At 42.0% G+C, this 20,266-nt stretch overlaps 1 protein-coding gene across 1 annotated transcript in view; it reads left to right on the plus strand.

Moving 5' to 3' along the window:
• Positions 1-16,751, plus strand: part of LOC134079533 (gamma-aminobutyric acid receptor subunit beta-2) — a 43,549-nt gene extending 26,798 nt beyond the window's left edge. Inside the window, exons 5-10 of the mRNA XM_062535623.1 lie at positions 137-219; positions 9,064-9,201; positions 11,223-11,375; positions 13,572-13,816; positions 15,203-15,343; positions 16,404-16,751. Coding sequence (XP_062391607.1) covers positions 137-219; positions 9,064-9,201; positions 11,223-11,375; positions 13,572-13,816; positions 15,203-15,343; positions 16,404-16,751 — 1,108 coding nt within the window. The remainder of the gene's footprint in view (positions 1-136; positions 220-9,063; positions 9,202-11,222; positions 11,376-13,571; positions 13,817-15,202; positions 15,344-16,403) is intronic.
• The last annotated feature ends 3,515 nt before the right edge of the window (positions 16,752-20,266 follow it).

Below are 20,266 nucleotides of genomic sequence, written 5' to 3' on the forward strand. Positions count from 1 at the left end.
TACTGAAAGGAAAAGAAATTGAGCGGAAACGCGTAGTCAGGCTAAGCCACATGTAGCACTGTAAGTCATCATGTTTGCTGATATGAGCTTTCTGATGAGCGTGCATGTGTATGTGTGTGCATCTGTTCGTCTGCAGGATTACCACCACGGCCGCTTGTATGATGGACCTGAGGAGATACCCTCTGGATGAGCAGAACTGCACCCTGGAGATCGAGAGCTGTGAGTCTTCGTTAACACGCTTACAGTGCATCACACAGCAGCACTGGAGACTGAGATCTCATATCACACAAAGAAGGCAGGATGCCAGAAGATGTAATGTTTTTTTTTTTTCAAGTTCATGCTCTCTCTCTCTCTCTCTCTCTCTCTCTCTCTCTCTCTCTCTCTCTTTTCTTCTTATTCACTCATCCATTCTCTTTCTCTCTTGTTCTCTCTTATCCCCTAGTTCTCTCATTCCCTCTTTTTCTCCATTTCTCTTAATATGTCTGCATAGTATATGCTCCGAAGTACTTTGGATGAGAAACTTCCCAGTATGCACACTGGTAATTGCATTCAGCTGGAAGGAAATTAAAAGGAAAGTTCTATTACTGTAGAAAGAGTGGGCTGGTGAGGGAACTCTACCATTCTTGCCAGGTTGCCTTAAGGGAATCAATTAAGTTCCTCTGCCAGTGGATCTGAAATGCATGAAAAAGCAGCATCTCCGAGTCATGCGCAGTCCTTGATTGCAGCACACTGAAAAGCCCTTTTCTTCTTGGCGATTGGCTCGGTTACTGAGCAGACATTGAACCTTGACAGGAGCCCCCGAATGGAGCTGGTGCCGTCCAATTCACTGTAAGTGGGTTGTTTGTGTAAGAAACATAATAACTACCCCTTCCAGTCGCCAGAGGTGTTCCTCCCGTTTGAAATTAAATTTGCCCGAATTCTCAGGTTTTGTCAAAAAAATGAACAAAAAAGGCGCCTCTTTGCCCTCTAGCTCCATTTTCCCCTCACCTCACCTCACGTCTAATGCATTTTTTAAGAGGTAGCAGGAATCACCGAGCATGGCTAACAACGGAGAGCACGGCTTTATTACCATAATGATGTTGACCTTCCTTCCTGATGAAGCCAGAGGACATCCGGGCGTGCCGACTCCGGCTCCGGCTGGCACGTGCCCGCGACGAGCGCAACGAGCGGAGCTATCTCATCGCGGCTAATTGTGCCGTGATGCGGCCTCGGCTGAGCCGGGGCCGTGCGGAGCTGTGAGTTGAGCGCCGTGCTGCTGTGCTGCTGTGCTGCTGTGCCGTGTGGTGCGCTACGGCAGGGAGCGAACGTTAGTTACAGTGGGAGTTGGCAATCCACGCGCCAGGGATCAGCAGCGCAGGCTATTAGGCGAGTCATTAGAGAACACGGGGTGTGTTCTGTGCGTGCGTGTGTGTGTGTGTGTGTGTGTGTGTGTGTGTGTGTGTGTGTGTGTGTGTTCATGTGTGTATGTGTGTGTGTGTATTTGTGAGTGAGAGTCTCACTCACTCACTCACTAACTCACTCACACACACACACACATTCAGGCAGTCACTCACTCACCCACTCACTTACTCACTCATTCATTCATTCATTAATTCTGGCAGTCACTCACTCACTCACTCTCTCATTCAGGCAGTCAGTCACACATTCTGGCAGTCACTCACTCACTCACTCATTCAGGCAGTTAGTCACTCACTCACTCACTCACTCACTCACTCACTCACTCACTCACACACTCACACACTCACTGCGTACCTCAACCCCATAGCGTACAGAGTGCATATTTAAGGACTCCGCCCACTGCCGAAACAAAAGGCACCTGTCCTGTTTCCGAGCGTTCAGACACAGGGGCACATGGACTAGTGGCGGGACTGGAGCTCTGTCCAGGGCTGACCTGATGGCTTGACCACCTGCAGCCTCACTGCCACACATCTGTGGAGTAGCCCCTGCCAGTGTCCGTCTCCACTCTCCCTCACTACACAGGTTTTTGTTGTTGTTTGGTTGTTTGTTTGCTTGTTCGTTATTATTTTATTTCAGAGTCTTGAAAGTAATTTATGTTTATCTTTGCCAAGTAGTATGACAGCTTTATCAGTGTAATCCTGGCAAATAGGCGTGCTAAGCCCAGGCCCTGTCAGGCTTTATCCCGTTGTGAAATTACAAACACTCGATGACAGTGAACTTCTTGGAGGCATTTAATCTTTTTTTTGGTGTATTGCTTTTGACATTAATCATCAACAAACACAAAGTAAAATCACTTGATCCTTATACAGTGATCAACCTCTGTGTTGTGGTGAAGCGTTCCCCACAGCATGTCTTTTTTATGGATGAGGCGCATGAGTCCTGTTGAAAGGATGCGTGTTGAATTCAATTTTTGTTAAAAGTGTAGTTGTTGTTGCTAAACATTAATGAGGCGAAAAAGAGTGTGTTTAATTCCTGGTAAGGTCTGCTGCTCATGAGTTTAAACGGAAAAAAATGAGAAAGAGGCACTTCAGTGCAAATCAAGTGGCATGCAATTACTGTAAGACTAATACAAACCAGACCCCAGGAAATAGTTGACAGTTGACATTGTACTGTGCTTACTGATTGTGCTCCATTGAGCAATTGGCTTTTGGTGAATCTAAGTGGTGGTGCAATTGTTAGATACCACAGCCTGTCAGTGCTCAACTGTGTTTGTGGTAGAGGGTAGAGAAAAGTGTGAATTTTGAATGCAGGCCTTTCTTAGTCATCAGGCGTCCCCTACCAGGGTGAGTGGGAGTGATTTCATGGGCAGCTTAAGGATCCCCCCCCCCCCCCCCTATGCTGAGCCATTCAAGACAACAAAAACTATTGACACCCACTTTCCATATAAATGTTTTTTTTTCTCCTGCTAAAAAGAACGTGCCATGGGTTTTGATAATAGCCATCAGTGAAATGGGCTGAAGTCTCAGAGAAGTGTGGCTCAGATTGTCGAGCGCTTTATGTATGCTACGTGACAAAGTCGCCAGGCAGAACATCGACAAGACCTGATGAGGTAGCAGCATACGGCAGCAGTGAACCTGAAATTAACGTGTAATTTACTTAGGTTCCAGGTAATTGCATACTCAACGATTGGAACCGCATATTAATTGCATTCCGCACACCAAAGCCGAGTTTATAAGAGGGGTGCCAAACAGCACAATTTGTAAACTTTGACACAACGCAAATAAACTAAATCTGCGGCGCACCTGATGTTTTTGAATGCATGACATGCATATTGATGAAAAAATATATAAACATGCATTAACCAGTTATTGGCATAGCAGTTCCTGAAAATTAAGTTGTTTTTGGAGTTTCAATACCATAGTGTGTTGATGGCAAGCCTTGCACTGGAAACTGCTTGCACATTCAAGTGTACTTTTTCTGTTCATATAAATGTGTGTGTGTGTGTTGACAGAAGCCATGTCGAAACTGGCAATGCAAAGAAAACAACCAATGGTGTTCTTTATATAGTGCAGGTGAGGAGGGAGCATGAAGCGTCTCGTTCTCCACCTTACAACGGGAGCTACGGACACAGGACAGACCACTGCCCATAACCACCCTGTAGGAGATGCCGCTGTGTGTCCGTGCTGATCATGGTCTGCATGGCATGGCTGTGTCCACTGTCCGGATCGCTTGGCTTACAGTAAAATGTATTTTGAAGGACAAGAAGAGAGTCATCCGGTGTTCATGCATTTCTTTAGAAAAATCAATATTGTGTGATCCATTCAGTGTATTCAGTGTTGCCTGAAAGTCAAAGTAAAATGGAAATATCCTTTTTAGCTATCCCATTTTATACGGAAAAGATTGGTTTGTTGTTGTAGGCATTCAGGAAAGAACACTGTTTGGTTTTTTTTTCCATGGTGGAAGAGGTGTTTATTTCTGTGGTGTGGAAACAGCTCATTTGATTGATTGTGCGACAGACTAGCATCTTTGTTTAGGACAGAGGGTTTCACACTGGCATCTAACACGAGGCAGAAACGTGTCAGTCAGTACATGTGTGACGTGTGTGTGTGTGTGTGTGTGTGTGTGTGTGTGTGTGTGTGTGTGTGTGTGTGTGTGTGCGCGCATGTGTGTGTGTGTGCGAGTGCGGGGTGGTTTCCCATATTTAATCAGTGTAAAATGTGAAAAAGTCCGCTCTCTCTGTAATTATATGTGGCTGCGTCGGTGCGACTACTGTAACAACTCCCTGCTACTCAGCTTAATTAGAATAGCATTATCCTCCACCATCAGGTGTTGCCTCGTTTCAGCGGATTGAAGATCAAACAGTCACAGCATAGTCATCACAATTACATCACCACCATTCTAAATCCAGTGTATTTACGCGTACACACACACACACACACACACACACACACACACATGAATGCACATCTTTTTCTCCTTCACTCAATCACTCATTCACTCTCTCACAGAAACGCAGACACACACACATGCACGCACACATTCACACATGCACACACACACAGCTAAATATTCTTGCAAAATGTGAGGCATTCAGTCAGGCCCACGCCCAAGGGTCCTGGTAGCTCCCAGGCGACATTACATTTCCAGGTCCCGGTAGGTGCGTATAATCAGTCCCAGGTAGCCGTCCACGCCTGAGCCCCTCTCCTGCACATGCCTTTATGGTCTAGATCTTTACTGTGCCTCACAGCTCCTGTAATGTCCTTCCATTATAGATCTATTATGCATGAAACATGAACGGGCTCTTGTCAGGCGACCCACAAGAGCCTCACCACTGTTCTGCTCCACTGCATGTAAGCAATACATGGGGCGTTCTTCAGACAGGTCAATACATCATCATCCCACGGCTTTATTTATAAGTGCGCTCTTTTGATTAGACAAATATTTTCTGGTTTATAGAGTAGTTTATCTCAGTCCGTCTCCTTGAATCACCATAATTTGTCCATATGTGTGATATAGATGCACAAATAGACAATAAATCAATTTGGTTTGCGGGCCGGTGATTGCGAGAAACAAGGAAATGTTCTTTCAGGATTATTTCCCTGAGGTCTCTTCTTTTGCATACCAGGGTGCATATCTGCTCTCGCATTACTCATGCTCCCCCCTACTGGAGGACTAGCACAAAGGGCACCAGACAGTCTTGATGTTCAAGCCCATGCAGATGAGATGAGATTAGCTGGGACATGCGAGGCCCATGTGATTGGCCAGCATACTAAATGAGATTAAAGTAAAATCATGAAATTAAATTAGCTCGGTGCCCCGTCTAAGTAACTTCGTATCAAATATTTAGCGGAGCTACTGTATGCTCAAAAGGAGAATCCCAAGGTAGTGCAACATGAAAAGAACTTCTGAATGGCTAGCATTCCAATAGCTGTGTGCCTGTGTGAATCTGAGCCGCTTACACCACCAGCGCTTGTCAAGTCTTTGCATATGGTGAAACAGCAGCTGAGCCCTTGGGTTACTGTTTGAAACTTTCTGAGTTATGTTTCATACAGAAGTCGTTAGTAAATGAGTAAGTGCTTATTAGATATTTATGTGTGCTCTTTTCAGTATCTATCTATATGCAAATGTAGGTGACCTCTGTGATGCTGATGTAAGTTCAGATAAGTCCATCTGTTTTGATCTACTTTAGTTTTAAGCTTTAACATCAGTATTCATAAAGGATGTTGTCTCCTTCAGATGTGGGAGTGATTCACAGTGCTAATTGATCTTAGATGCAGTGAATCCACATATTTATTATAGTGCTGAATGCAAGAGTCAGTGGCCCTCTCACAGTGGGTTGGTTTTTGTCATAATGATGAGAATCCTCCCAGCATGATCGCGAATATGACTCAGACAGAGATATGTTTGAACTTCTATAGACGTAGGCGCCACTCTAACGTGGGTAGCTCCTCGCTTCTGAGAAACAAGTCCACTTCCTCCGCTGGCTTTTACCCTTGACTTCCAGCGCATATTTGACCCAAGAGGGGCCACGCATCCCGGGCCCGGTGATGTAACAGCGATGACATAAATGTGGGCTCGAGATAATTGGCGAAGTCAGGTTCAATGACATAGAAACAATGGAGTTAAGTGCATGGGGGAGAAACCTAGTGGACTGCACGGAAAAACGCTTGGCACCCCAACCCTCCCACACACACACACACACACACACACACAGACACACACACAGACACACACACACATACACACACATACACACACAAACCCTGGCTGTTATGCATTATTGATTGACATTTGTAATACTTTAGCGCTGCAGCATGCTACGTCACTCGTAGGCCCCTTGCAGAGGGAGACCCGGTGTGGGAAGCCTCCTGTGCTGGAGGTCTAATAGACGGAGATGGAGGGGTCTTATGGATCTTATGGAGTGTTCATGCAGTGTGCAGGATGTGTACAAACGGGTAAAAAGGGGTAGATGGGAATATTTTGAATTAATTATTCATAGCATCTAAATAGGTTATCATGTGTAATTACTGGAACGGAGGGAGGACGGTGGCAAGCTGAGCGGAGGAGGAAATAGGCAGTATCTGCACAGTGCGAGTCAATAATGTGGAGAGAGAGAGAGAGAGAGAGAGAGAGAGAGAGAGAGAGAGAGAGAGAGAGAGAGAGAGAGGGATAGAGAGAGAGGTCAACAAAATAATCCCATCAGAAGATCCTCTAGCCAGGGTTCTTATACATATAGATCCTGTAATAAACATAAACAATCCCTCTCTCATGCACACACTCTCACACTCACACATGCATGCTTACAGTAGAGGCACACGGACATCCGGACACACATGCACACGCACACACAGATACAGGCCTCACACACATGTATACTGTACATACACACATGCACACACATCTCTCTCACGCACATACACATGCAAACACAGACTACTCCTAGCCAGATGTCCTTCACAGATTCAACTTGATTGTCAGCAAGAAATGGTCCTTTCTCTTGTTCGAGACGAATAAATCTCCCTTTCTTTAACCCTTTCATGCGCAACGTCCACATGCGTGGACAGTAACTTTAACTCTGTTTACTACTTATTTATAATGTTGATATACACCAATCCACTTCAGGGCAGTTTTAGTAGGTCCTTGGCAATATATTAACAATATGTATCATCTTATATTTGGAATATTGACTGCTTGATGACATCATCAATTCAACATGAGTGACAGTAATGGCCATATGCTTAATGCTCCAGACATATCTGTAAAAAGCTAGTACTCAAGAAGGCAAAATCATGTAAAAAAAAATATTATGCTGTACAGGAGAGTGTGTTGAACAACTCTATGTTTTCAGAAATTAAATCGGATGTAAAATGGAGTTTGTAGACCCTAAAAAGCAACTGTCCACGTATGTGGACGTTGCGCAACAGAGGAGTTAAATGGCCAAAAATTAGATTTTGTAACTAGGACTTTTTTATTTATTTTTTTTTCAAATATGATTTTAATTGCTTTAAATTACAAAGAAACAAACATTTGGTAAACATATTTATAAATAATGACCTAATTACATGTGGTAATGCCAAGGTGGTATGGTAATATGAGGGTAGTAGAGGGGTGTGTGGGTAGTAGAGGGGTGGGTATGAGAGTACTAGAGGGGTGGGTGGGTTAGTAGTAGAGGGGTGGGTAGTAGGGATGTAGTAGAGGGGTGGTTGGGTAGTGGTGGTAGTAGAGGTGGGTAATATGGGGGTAGTAGAGGGGTGGGTGAGGGTCGGTGAGCAATAATGGGGGTAGTAGAGGGGTTGGGCGGGTAGTATGGAGGTAGTAGAGAGGTGGGTGGGTAGTATGGGGGTAGTAGAGGGCTGGGTGGGTAGTATGGAGGAAGTAGAGGGCCATAGTTTCCACATTTTCTGTCATTACATTTTATTCTTTTTTACCCCTTTGTTGCGCACTGTCCACATACGTGGACAATAACATAACTTCTATATAAAAGCATATTTTTAAAAAATTCCAACTGATTTTCAATATTGGGCTCATATAGAGTAATAAAATCAATGCTAAAAAAATCTAGACACTTTTTTTCATAATGCGTGCATGAAAGGGTTAATCTCCCATCAATGAACCCCCCTCTAACTTCTTTCTCTCCCTCTCTCTCGCTCTCTTTCTCTCCCTCTCTCTTTCTGTCTCGGTTATGCATTGGGCTCACGCTGTGCCCTACAGGCAGGGGACATGACAACGGCATGGGCCCGGCAGTGGATTACCCAGGGCCGAGCCTGGTGTGCTTGGGTGGACAATCTCCCCTCTATACGATGTCTCTCAATCATTTATAGGCCGCGTACCCCGGCCAGGCCTGCCTAGTGTCTCTAATGGTTTGGCTGGAGCAGGGAGAGAGAGCAATGAGGCAGAGAGAATAACCCTTGTTTTATTTGAATATTTATGTCCCATTTCTTCGTTCAGCGAGGCCGCGAGATGGTGGGTTTAGGGGTGGGGGTGGTGGTGGTGGTGGTGGTGGTGGGAGTGTGGAGGGGGGGACTTGTGATTTCTCTGGTAATGAGTTTGACCCTGGATGGGTGTCGGATGGAGTCCACAATAACACGGAGATATTTGGTGGGCGATATTCAGGGATGGCGGGAGTGTTTGTGCGCTTCTGTGAGCTATCAGAGCGTTGTCACATCAAATGACTTCCTCTCTCTCCTCTTCCTCTCCCCGTTCTACTTCCTCCTCCTCTTTCTGTCTCCCTCCTCTCCCTCTATCCCTTCTTCTTCTTCACATTCTCTACTTTACGGTTTTAATAACAGAAGAGTAATGCACAAGTATACATTATGCCTCATGTTTTTATTCCTAGAGATGGAACGGGCCATTTGCCTATTGGGTTTGTGCTCGACTAATCAGGGTACTATTCCATCATATTTCTACAAATGTGTCTGAGAGATTGTTAACTTTTAACGTTACTACTTATTCATTATGTATATCCCCAACCATCTTTCTGTGCCATACATGATTTAGTGTGTTTAATATTGGATGGGGAGGGAATTTTCACAGCCCTTCCTGTGTTGTAGTCAGAGACCCTAAAAATATTTCCTTACAGTAACACATTTGCATATTCTCGTCTCTCTCTTTCTCACTCCATCTTTCTCTCCTCTTAAGTTAATCCTTTGTTCTTTGTCTTGCTAGATGGTTACACCACAGATGACATTGAGTTTCACTGGAGAGGGGGTGACACTGCGGTGACAGGCGTGGAGAGGATCGAGCTGCCTCAGTTCTCCATAGTTGACTACAAGCTAATCTCCAAGAATGTCGTCTTCTCCACAGGTATGGCACGGCAGTGTTTACATTGCTCGTTTAAAAACATAACATGCAAAATGTGCTGATCAAAGTGTTTTTGGCACAATTCTCTAAAATGAAGCTCTTTTTTTTGCGTCTAGAATTTCCTTTGAACTTCTCCCTTCTAATTTACTGAAGACAGCGGCTTGCTGAATGTGTTTTAGATTGGAATTATTTTCTGTTCTACTCTGAAGTGAGGGCTGTTGTGAAGCAGGAACACATGAAGGACCCATTTCAGATAGGCAACAACAATAACAACACCAACAACAACAAAAACTATAATCACAGCTGCTATGATTATAAACCATTCCAATTTTGAAACGAGAGCCATGGTGTAGAACTTGGTAATACATTTGATAACACATGGTCAAGGAGACATGAGAGCCTCCTATTCAAACGACGTTTATGAAATCAATACAATGCCGATTGTAAAAAACTTGTGACAAACCACAAAAAGAACAAAACAGTTGGAGTCTTAGAGTCTGTCACCATTTCTCCTACAAAGTGTTCAGGTTCCTGCTGCAGCGAGCAAGAAGACAACAATGTCAGTGGGGCTGGACTGTGGAAGCCATGTTAGCACCACACCACTCCAGACGCCCCCCCCCCCCACCACACACACACACACACACACACACACACATAACACACACACACACACACACACACACACACACACACACACACACACACACACACACACACACACACACACACACACACACACACACACACACACACACACACACACACACACACACACACACACACACACACACACATCACACACCCTTCCAACAGTGAAGGGCCAGACCATCACTGCTCCAACGAGAGTGAGCATGCTTATGAGTTATTTAGGAAAATGTTGTTTGAAGTGATGTTTTATTCATGTGTTATATTTTCATATTTATGACTTTGTTATATATGCGGCTGAAATACCACAGTGGTGGATGGAGCAAGAGACTCTTGCGTTGCTGTTACATATATTCTATTTATTATTAGTTCTTTTGTTGAATTGGTGTTATTTCCTTTCTTTTATTAATAGCAAATAATGGTATAAAGGTCTAGTTTGTTGTCCTTGAGGCAGGCTATACCCTTTGAAGCCTTCCCATGTTCCCTCCACCTGCCATTACGCTCACTCCTAGCATAAGGTTGCTATAATGTCTTTGCAGCGGGGAGCAGGCTGTTGTAGCTCATTAGCTTTTGATGGGGAGTGAGCGTACTGGAGAGGTGCACTAGAGGGAACATTGAGAGCCATAGCCTGCTGTGGTGACCAGTGGGGAAGGGGAATACATCACCTTAAAATATGCTTTTTTACCATCACCTTTCTTCTCCCTCAAAGTGTGTCGCACACCTGAAAAGGAAGAATATCCTAGTCATGCATTGTCGTATTACTTTTGCTAGTCTGTGAAAGTTGCATGTTTTTTCTTCACCTACCCAGGTCATGACCATCATCATCATCACCATCATCATTATCATCATCATCATCATCGCCATCACCATCATCAACAGCATCATCAACAGCAATAACAACAACAACTGTTAGTGTTTATACAGGGTGAAGATTGTCTGAGCAGCCCATTTACAGAGGGAGTTTGCAAATGAAAAACAAAATGATATATAGTTTAATAACAATAACAATAATAATAGAATCAATCAAATGATGATATGTCAAATAAAAGATAATTACAAACTGTCTGCTAAGAGTGATACACAACAGCAATAAAAATAGCACATAGTTCCTCCCGTGCTCTTGGGGTCAACCAGAGCATGAACACAGCAACTACATCATATCTTGTTCTTCGGCTTGCTTCCGTTGTGTCGCCTGCAATATCACAGTAGATTTATTTAGTTATCACAGCACACGGCACCTATGTAACAGTCAAAATGGTATGCAATAAGAACCACATGGATTTCATGAATAAATTTCACAGTGAGACCATGCTCCATGCAACAAGAAACATTGCGCATGTGTGCAACCGCTGAACTCTGGGCCTTTTCTACTCTCTCAGGCTCTTACCCACGGCTGTCATTAAGCTTCAAGCTGAAGAGGAACATCGGCTACTTCATCCTGCAGACCTACATGCCTTCGATCCTCATCACCATCCTCTCCTGGGTCTCCTTCTGGATCAACTACGACGCCTCGGCTGCAAGAGTGGCTCTGGGTGTGTAGATTTTTGCTTTTTTTCAGTCATATTCTGTTTCCTTTATTTTTTTTTTTGTTAAATTCAATTTGTTATAAAGTGTCGCACACTGAGAGCATTTTCCAGAAAGCCAGTGAGGAAGGGCAACTTCCACAAAATGAGTTGGAAGTGTATTAAAACTTAAAGAATGGGGTTGAAAACAGCAGTGTAGTTCAGGAGAATGGGGGGAAATAGACATTACCAGTAGAAGCCAAATAGCTTAACACTCGATATCTATCTATCTATCTATCTATCTATCTATTCATCTATCTATGTATCTTCCTATTAATTTAGCTGTCTGTCTGTGTGTTTATTTATCTACTACAGCTCTGGAAATAATTAAGAGACCACTACACATTTTTCTAGTGCTATCCTATGGTTGCTGAGTTAAAGTAAATATCCCACCATGTATTGGTTCTACCTGTGCACTTAATACAGGTGATCTCTCTAATTAGCTGCTCTACCTAGCTGAAGAGTTGTACTAATTAGAAGCTGGTTTAAATGAATGGTTGGCACAGATATGTGGTAGGACTTTTACTCTCTGAAACTGGATTTTTCCACCTCTGATTCCAATGAGTTCACAGTCATATTCAAAGTTAAGAGACCACTGCAAGTGCATATGACTGTCAGCTCATTTGAATAGACCTCTGAAGTTCAAAAAGGATCCAAAGCTGCCATCTTTGCCCATATAAGGAGATCTGGGAGATAATTGAAGCTAACTGCCTATGGCAAGTTGCATTGTAAGTTAGCTCTGGGGTAGCAAGGATCAAAGTGTGCCGTCTTCATCTACTGAAGATCACAGTATCCACTAGACGGCAGTGGACAAAACTGTGTATTGAAAAACGTCTGCATTTCCAATATCATCATCCCCGCAAGAGTTTAACATGTGCGATAATTGAAAATCCCCATGTTATTTTCCCATAGAAAAAATCTCAAGATACCGGATCTCCTTATTTGGGCAAAGATGGTAGCTTTTTTGTAGGCGAACTTCAGAGGTCTATGTCACTCAGCAACTATAGGATGACATCAGTATAAAATGTGCAGTGGTCTCTTCATTTTTTCCAGAGCTGTATATATCTGTGTCTGTATCTGTCTACCTACTGCGCTGTAATCGTGCATTACGTAATGGTGGACCGTTGGGCTCAGGAAAAGTTTGTGTGTGATGCGGGGAGCGGCGTCAGAGACCTCATCAGCTCGGCTCTCACGCGATAAGAGCAGCACTCTCCATGATTGGACTCTGACCTGCATCCCTCTGCTGTGCCGTGTGTGTGTGTGTGTGTGTGTGTGTGTGTGTGTGTGTGTGTGTGTGTGTGTGTGTGTGTGTGTGTGCGTGCGTGCGCGCGGGTGGGTGAGGCTGGAGTTAATGACATGCATGGGGGCGAGGAGTTTAATGACGGGGCCTAGGGGTCAGGATTGGGGCTAGGGTTGCAGGGCTCAAAGCAGATCAGTGCTGTTGCAGCATAGTGTTTTGTGGTTACACTCTGTAACACATGTGAAAAGGGGGGAGACATGCCAGATACAATCAGATCACACACGTGAGGATAGAACAATTGAATCCAAACAGCATACACAAACTTTATTTGCTTTGTTTGTGTTCTTGAGTTGTTGATATACCGCTAATTGATGGATGACAGTCTTACCTCGATCTATCATAAAGGATTTAATCGAAATACCAATGTTGAATAATATTGTTGCACTCCACATGTAGAAAACCTGTGAATAAACATATTAGAAACAACTATAGATACAGTAGATCATACAGATTGAGTTTCATCTTAAATATCAAGTGATATTATATATGAATGATTGTATATCATTACTGGTAAGACATTTAATAGAAATCTGTGTTTAAATCTGAGTTTATTTTTCCATGTATCAGTTTACATGCTATGAAACAATATGGCTGCTGGATGAGCATATATTACAGTTAAATAAAACATAGTCATGTGTGTGAGGAATCTGGGTCAGAACAGAAAACAGAAAAAAGATTTACAAATTGAAAACAATAAAACAGAAAAAAACTGCTACCCAAATTAGAAATCACTTCAACCGAATAGTTTTGTTTGTGTATGTGTATATTCAGCTTATAAAATCTGACATAACCCTAATCCTGGATCTGACACAAAGCAGATTGTCAGAGAATAGCAACGCATTCATGATTGTTTCCTGCTTACCCAGGCATCACAACTGTACTGACAATGACCACGATCAACACCCACTTGAGAGAGACTCTCCCCAAGATCCCTTACGTCAAAGCCATTGACGTCTACCTAATGGGCTGCTTCGTCTTCGTCTTCCTCGCCCTGCTCGAGTACGCCCTGGTCAACTACATCTTTTTCGGAAGAGGCCCTCAACGCCAGAAGAGGGCAGCTGAAAAAGCAGCCAAAGCCAACAATGAGAAGATAAGGCTGGACCCAAACAAGGTCTCAACAAGCCTTCATCCATATATATACTCTAGCACCATCTCACTAAGCCTTCATCCAAATACTCATGTACTGACCAAGCCTTCACCTACTGTATATACCCATGTACTCACCAAGACATCACCCATATACTCTTGCACCATCTCACCAAGCCTTCACCCACATACTCTTGACCATCTCACCAAGCCTTCACCCATATACTCTTGTACCATCTCACCAAGCCTTCACCCACATACTCTTGCAACATCTCACCAAGCCTTCACCCATACACTGTACCCATGTACTCACCAAGCCATTACCCATATACTCATGTACGATCTCAGCAGAGAGAAAAGAGCTTTTCTGCAAAAGAGCAAAAATGGAGAGTCCATACCAAGCCTTCAATATGCTTGGCACACATGTAATAACCAGCAGTCAGGGATGAACATTGTTTCTTTGAAGGTTTCTACTCTGGTTGACACAGTGCTGTGTGGAATTTTTTACCTGCTGACTACAGAGCTTCTCAGAGCAACTGTTTTTTCCTCAGGCCATTTAAAGACAGCAAGCTGAAGCACTAGAGAAAGCACATCCTACTGAATCTTTGAGTGTTATGTTAGCCCATAACTACAGTATATGGCTATAATATTTATGTTCTATACTACTGTTAACTGAATTCAACCTATATTTCATTCAGCAGTATCCTATGCCTGTATGCTTCAGAAGACTTTGGCACATAGTATTTATTTCAGTTTCCTGTACTGATTGCCTTCACGCAGGCTGTTGTCATATTCTGACTAGAGTATTTGTTTCTGCCATTTTCAATTTTGGGGAATGACCCTATGGCACTGAAATGTAGAAAGATATGCACAGTGATTATCAGTAAAATATTATTTTCTTAGACAAGCCCTGAAGGTACACTCTATATGCATTTATTGACTGAAAGGAAGGAACAGTTTTTGTTTTGTTTATAAAGGTTTAGATTAAGGAAATGCAGTATAGGCTGTAATCAGAATATGTGCTTGTTCCAACTTAATAAATAAGTCAATAAAAAGTAGGATTTGCTGATGGCAGCCTTGCTTTGTAGAAACCCTTAAACTTAAACAAGGCAATTTCCATCTTCAACCCGAGAGTTGATACAATGGGTACCTTTCAAAACTCAGCTTGGATGCAAAAAATATTTATTTCAGTGTTCCATTCAACTTCAAAATGAGACCTTCATGCTTTCTGAATAAGGTTGCTTATCTTCGGTGGCTGACACAAGTGCTAAAACTGTTTTGTACCAATGCTCCATCAAACTCCTGGTTATATTTGTTGTTCATTTTTTATTCATACAATAATCAGTTCTTACAGAGCTGCAGTTCTTCCCAGGTTCAGCTAAGGTGAAATTGTTGTCTTTGTTTGTTTCAGTGGCTGGTTGGGAACATAGTCCAGCGAGATGACGCCTTGTTTCCCAGAATGAAACAGAGGGACCTAGGCGGTCATGACACAATGTGGGAACCCATCTTCATGGATGACGCAGCGATGGGGCTCGGAGAGCAGAAGAACAAGGTATCAGAAGGCCTGTGCTTCCATTTGGCACTCAAAAATCACTAGGCACTGCATACATATGGCACTCCGTGCATAACAATATGGCACTCCAAACATAACAATACAGGCAGTTCAAGATGTCGTCAGCGATTTTTGATAATGTCACGTCCATTGGAACCAAATACCAAAACAAAACACCAAAGAGCAAACTCACCATCTCATTCCCAAACTCCGCTTAATTTTCTTCCAAACTTCCATCCCCCACTTTCGGTGAGAGGCTGGAACTGTTTTGACTTTTGACATGTTTGGGGACAGGTTTGCCCGACTTTGTTTCCAGTTCACACACAGCTGCTGTTGTGTACGAAGACTGTTTTTTACTCAGAATGAATGCAGAACTACTAGAGTGTGAGGAGATATTCACAGAATGCGACAAAAAAACTGTTATGGATTAGAGTTAGAATTGCTGGCCTTTAACTCTGTAGGTCCACAGAGTGCAATCCTTGGTCCTTTCCATTTAGAGTCTATATGCTGAATATACCTCCAGATGCCTCCAGTATTTAAACAACAAATGTGTTGAATCCAGAATGTGTAGAATCTAGGGCTCATCCACATTCATAGTAGTAGTAGTAGGAGGAGGAGAAGTGGTTCGTTCTCTTGTATAAATCAGTCAGGCATCAGATTGACAGGTATTGACAGAAAAGAAGAACTGACCAAAAAGCTAAAGCTTCAGCTTGTTATACTTACCGTTATTTCAATAAATATTTCATTAGGCGATCCTGTCAGAACTAGTTTTAGTCAATATTCTAAGCAAAACATGACTGAAAACCAAATTCCAGAGTTCAGAGACATTTTGGAGGGTTCTGTAATCGTAATCTGTCCATCTGTCAGTCCATCTGGATCCGTACACTTTAACAACTTAAAAAGTGCTCGTCTGATTTACTGCAAACTTTTTAAGGAACAGGATTGATAAGGAACTTTAGTTGATATGTTACATCGCTCCTTAATTTTATAGACGGATAGCATCATCAGTTGAAATACATTTGTATTCTATGTTAAAATGAAGCAGTGTGTCCCATTTCAGATGGATTCTCATGAGAATATTCTCCTCACCCCTCTGGAGATCAAGAACGAGATGGGTACGCCAGAGCTCACCCTAAGCCTGAGCGACCCCCGGGGCACCATGCTGACCTACGACAGCTCCACGCTCCAGTACCGGAAGCCGGGCCTGTCACGCCACAACTATGGGCACAATGCCCTCGAGCGGCACATGGTCCAGAAGAAGGGCCGGTTACGAAGGAGCGCCTCCCAGCTCAAGATCCGAATCCCTGACCTGACAGACGTGAACTCTATCGACAAGTGGTCAAGGGTTCTCTTTCCGACTGTCTTCGGATGTTTCAACATGATCTACTGGCTTTACTACATCAACTAAACAAGGCCAGAGAAATATGTATCACTTTTTTAATGTTTTTGCTGTCTAATTTTTCAACAGAAGCAAGACTGAACTACTTTATAAATATTGATCAAAATCAGGACTAACTCCTTTCAACCTTGGAACACCTTATTTGCTGGCTAACACATGAATACCTTAGACATGAGAGATTAAGATCATACGGTGCCTGCTGCAAAGATGTTGCTTATATTTACCTTATTGTAGTTAATTATATACAGTAAATTATTCTGTGTATGATTGACGATTTATATATTTATGTTTTAGTTGTAAAAAACATTATTTTATTTTTAAAAAACATTGTTTTGGTGTATTATGTGATTATGATTTTCTATGTTTATTTTTGGTTGCCAATTTTATATTATAGATTTGAGATGGGATTCAGATTAATCAAATCTGATGCAGACGTGAAATGCAGACTGATCATATTCAATTCTAACAAACCAGTGCTCAAAAAGTAGCTGTCCCCTTCTTAGTTTTACAACCCTAAGTCTGCATTTTACAGTTTGTAATTTACATCCGTTTTTTCTAGTTGCATAGTTTGAACATTGCAGCATTTCCAATGTCATTCCACATAATGACCTACCTTCAGCTCAAATGAATACTGCCAATCAATGATACACCATTCCATGGAAAGAGTCGCCAAACAAGACTCTCAATAGAATACTTCTTTGGCCTTTAACCACATGTAAAATACTAGTTCATTTATTCCATTATGATATGAAAAGGTAGTATAGGATACTTGGATCATTATATACCTATTTTATAATACATTATATGTAAGTATTTTGTACCATTATGTAACTACTAAATTGAATTATTTATTTTCAAGCATTATTTCAATTGTTGCTTTACTAGAATGGATATACATGTACATGTATTAATGAAAATTAATTTCTATTTTACAAAACCAAATCCTCATATCATTCCAGTGCCCCAGAACACACCAGAGAAAAAAATGGAAGAATGTGGCTTTCAAGAGTCTAGAATGAGAGTACAACGTTGTACAAAGGTAGCACCTCCCAGAGGGTTAGCTGCTGCTTCTCTGAACATCAAGATTTCATACAATACAAACATGTGGGCCCTAATTTGAATGATCTACATTGTGGCAGGCCACATGCTAAGGCTAATTACTAGGGGAAATAATTTTGCAACACAATCCTACTCACAAAATGTTGTATTTATACACAGAGGAGGAAGTGGACAAACTCTTATAGTCGTATTCCTCTATACGTTAAAGGAATGCATCAACGTTTGGGAAATAAGCTTATTATTGGGTTAGACCAGCAAGCCTAACTGTGCGTTCACACCAAAAGCTTCAAAAGCTTCAAGAGCACCGGAAATCATTCATTTCCTATGGAGAGTCGGCGTTACCGGCTTCAAAAGCGTTCCGGGCGTGAGCGTGGCTTCATGAGCTTCACGGGCGTCAAAATAAAGTTGAGCCTCAGTTAACTTTATGGTAATTAGCTGTGACACGGTTCGGCGTCAACCAATTAGAATGTCAAACTCGCAGGATTGCTGCTTGTGGTTGGTTCGAATGTTTCACGTCTTGGCTTTGAAGCTTTCAGCGCTGAACTGAGTTGAGCGTCGGGCTATGAGCTTCACCAGCGATTTTGACTCTTTTGACGGTTTCGGTGTGAATGCACAGTAAAGCTCCCTTTTGCTAACTGGTCTAACCCGCTTCCAGTGAATTATGCTAAGTTTGGTTAACATAGCCAGACTGGGTTATTGATCGCACAGAAAAGAGAACGACACATGTTTTCTTATCTAACTACAGTATGAGGTAGACGGCAAATAAGCTTATTTCTAAAAAGTTGGATATGTTCCATTAAAGAGTGTTTCTAATTAATCAGTCCATTTATGCTTGATTGGACCCTGCACTGTGTCAATGAATTACCATATATTGGTACCACTGCCTGTTATGATTATGTGGTTGTCACAGTGTTTAAGCCTGTGCAAGACTCATGTTGCTGTTTCAAATTAGGGCCCCTTGTCTGTTCAGAGTAAATCCTTGGTCTCTGGTGGAGAAATGACGGTAACATAGCATAACGTAGCTGTACCCTGTATTTTAAAAAGCACAGTCCCACATTGGGATCCAACCCTGCATCCTAGGGCATGAGAGACAGACTTGCTAGCAAGGAGGCAAAAAGAAACAATGGCAGCTAGCATCAGTCATTAGCATGTCTCTTATGTCGCCAGAGAATAAAGTTTACAAACCACAAAGCTCTGTACCTGTTAGTCTCTGTCGTATAGCTAAATATTCCTAAAGTTGACCAGCCAACTAGCAAGCTCTTTCTAATTTTTTTGTTGGTTCCTAAATACATGTAAATGATCAATGGTAGCATGTCTACTCAAACTTCAGAGATATTTGGCTATACACGGATGACATTATGATGGAAGCAGCTTGTCACTGCCCTCAAACTAAATCCCGTTTACTGGAGGAGAAACATGTGGTGTGCTTGGGTCTAATCACCTTCAACATATCCAACTAAAGGTCTCCTCTCAAAATAAGAAAAACAAACAATACTGCCTTTAATTTAAACCAAACTAGCTTTTGGTGAAAAATTAAAACATTGTAGGCCTACCTCAATGTGTAAGGGGCACATTGAGATGGAGGGAACAACAGATACCTAACATGCCTCACACTTAGTGTGTCATTAACAGTCACCTCCACACAGCATTGTAATTATATAGGAGGTGAATGCAAGGACCTCAGATCATTAGCATACATTATACATTATTATCTATAACTGGTGACACAGAGCCAGCAGTTAAAGCATATTTATCAAAATAAAGGGATATCAACAGCAGTCATCTTTCTTTCACAACAACCTGTAAATATATCTTGTAAACGATTGTTAACTATGTGTACCAGAATTTTATGTGAAGATTAATTTTGCATAGCTATGTTTACACTGAGATGAAAGGTTTCATACTGATTATGCGGTATGAATGAGTGAATGGATGAAAGCGACTCATCATATTTGTAACATTTTTTAGCACATGGCACACTTTTTTCTTTATTTCTGGTAATAATTAAAACATCAACATGTAATATGTCAAGAGAGGCTACAAGGAGATAAAAGCACAACTTAAGGTAGTACGAGATTCAAGGACATATCCTGATTGCTCACAATATCTTTTCTTTTTATTTTTTATCTAGAGCCTTTTATCCCTGAAGTATGTTTGGTTGCCTGCTGATTTCCCCAGGTGCTGATAGTTCCACTATCAACAGTGTGTTCTCCTATACGTTTTATTAAACGATTTGTACAACTCAGTGTTGCCAAAATGTAATAAGAAATAGTATGAAGTTTACTAATTCGAGCGAACCATTGATATTTTCTTTTAATCAGATTATATTTAAGAGTATAATGATATATCTATATCTATATAATGCTGTTTCAAAGCCAGAGTGTCTGTTCTTGTCATACATATGCTTAATATTTTAACATTTCATGTTTGTCATGCTTAGTGTCCATAAACAATGTTTACACACA

The sequence above is a fragment of the Sardina pilchardus genome, chromosome 5, assembly GCF_963854185.1.
Source record: "Sardina pilchardus chromosome 5, fSarPil1.1, whole genome shotgun sequence".
Taxonomy (NCBI): Eukaryota; Metazoa; Chordata; class Actinopteri; order Clupeiformes; family Clupeidae; genus Sardina; species Sardina pilchardus.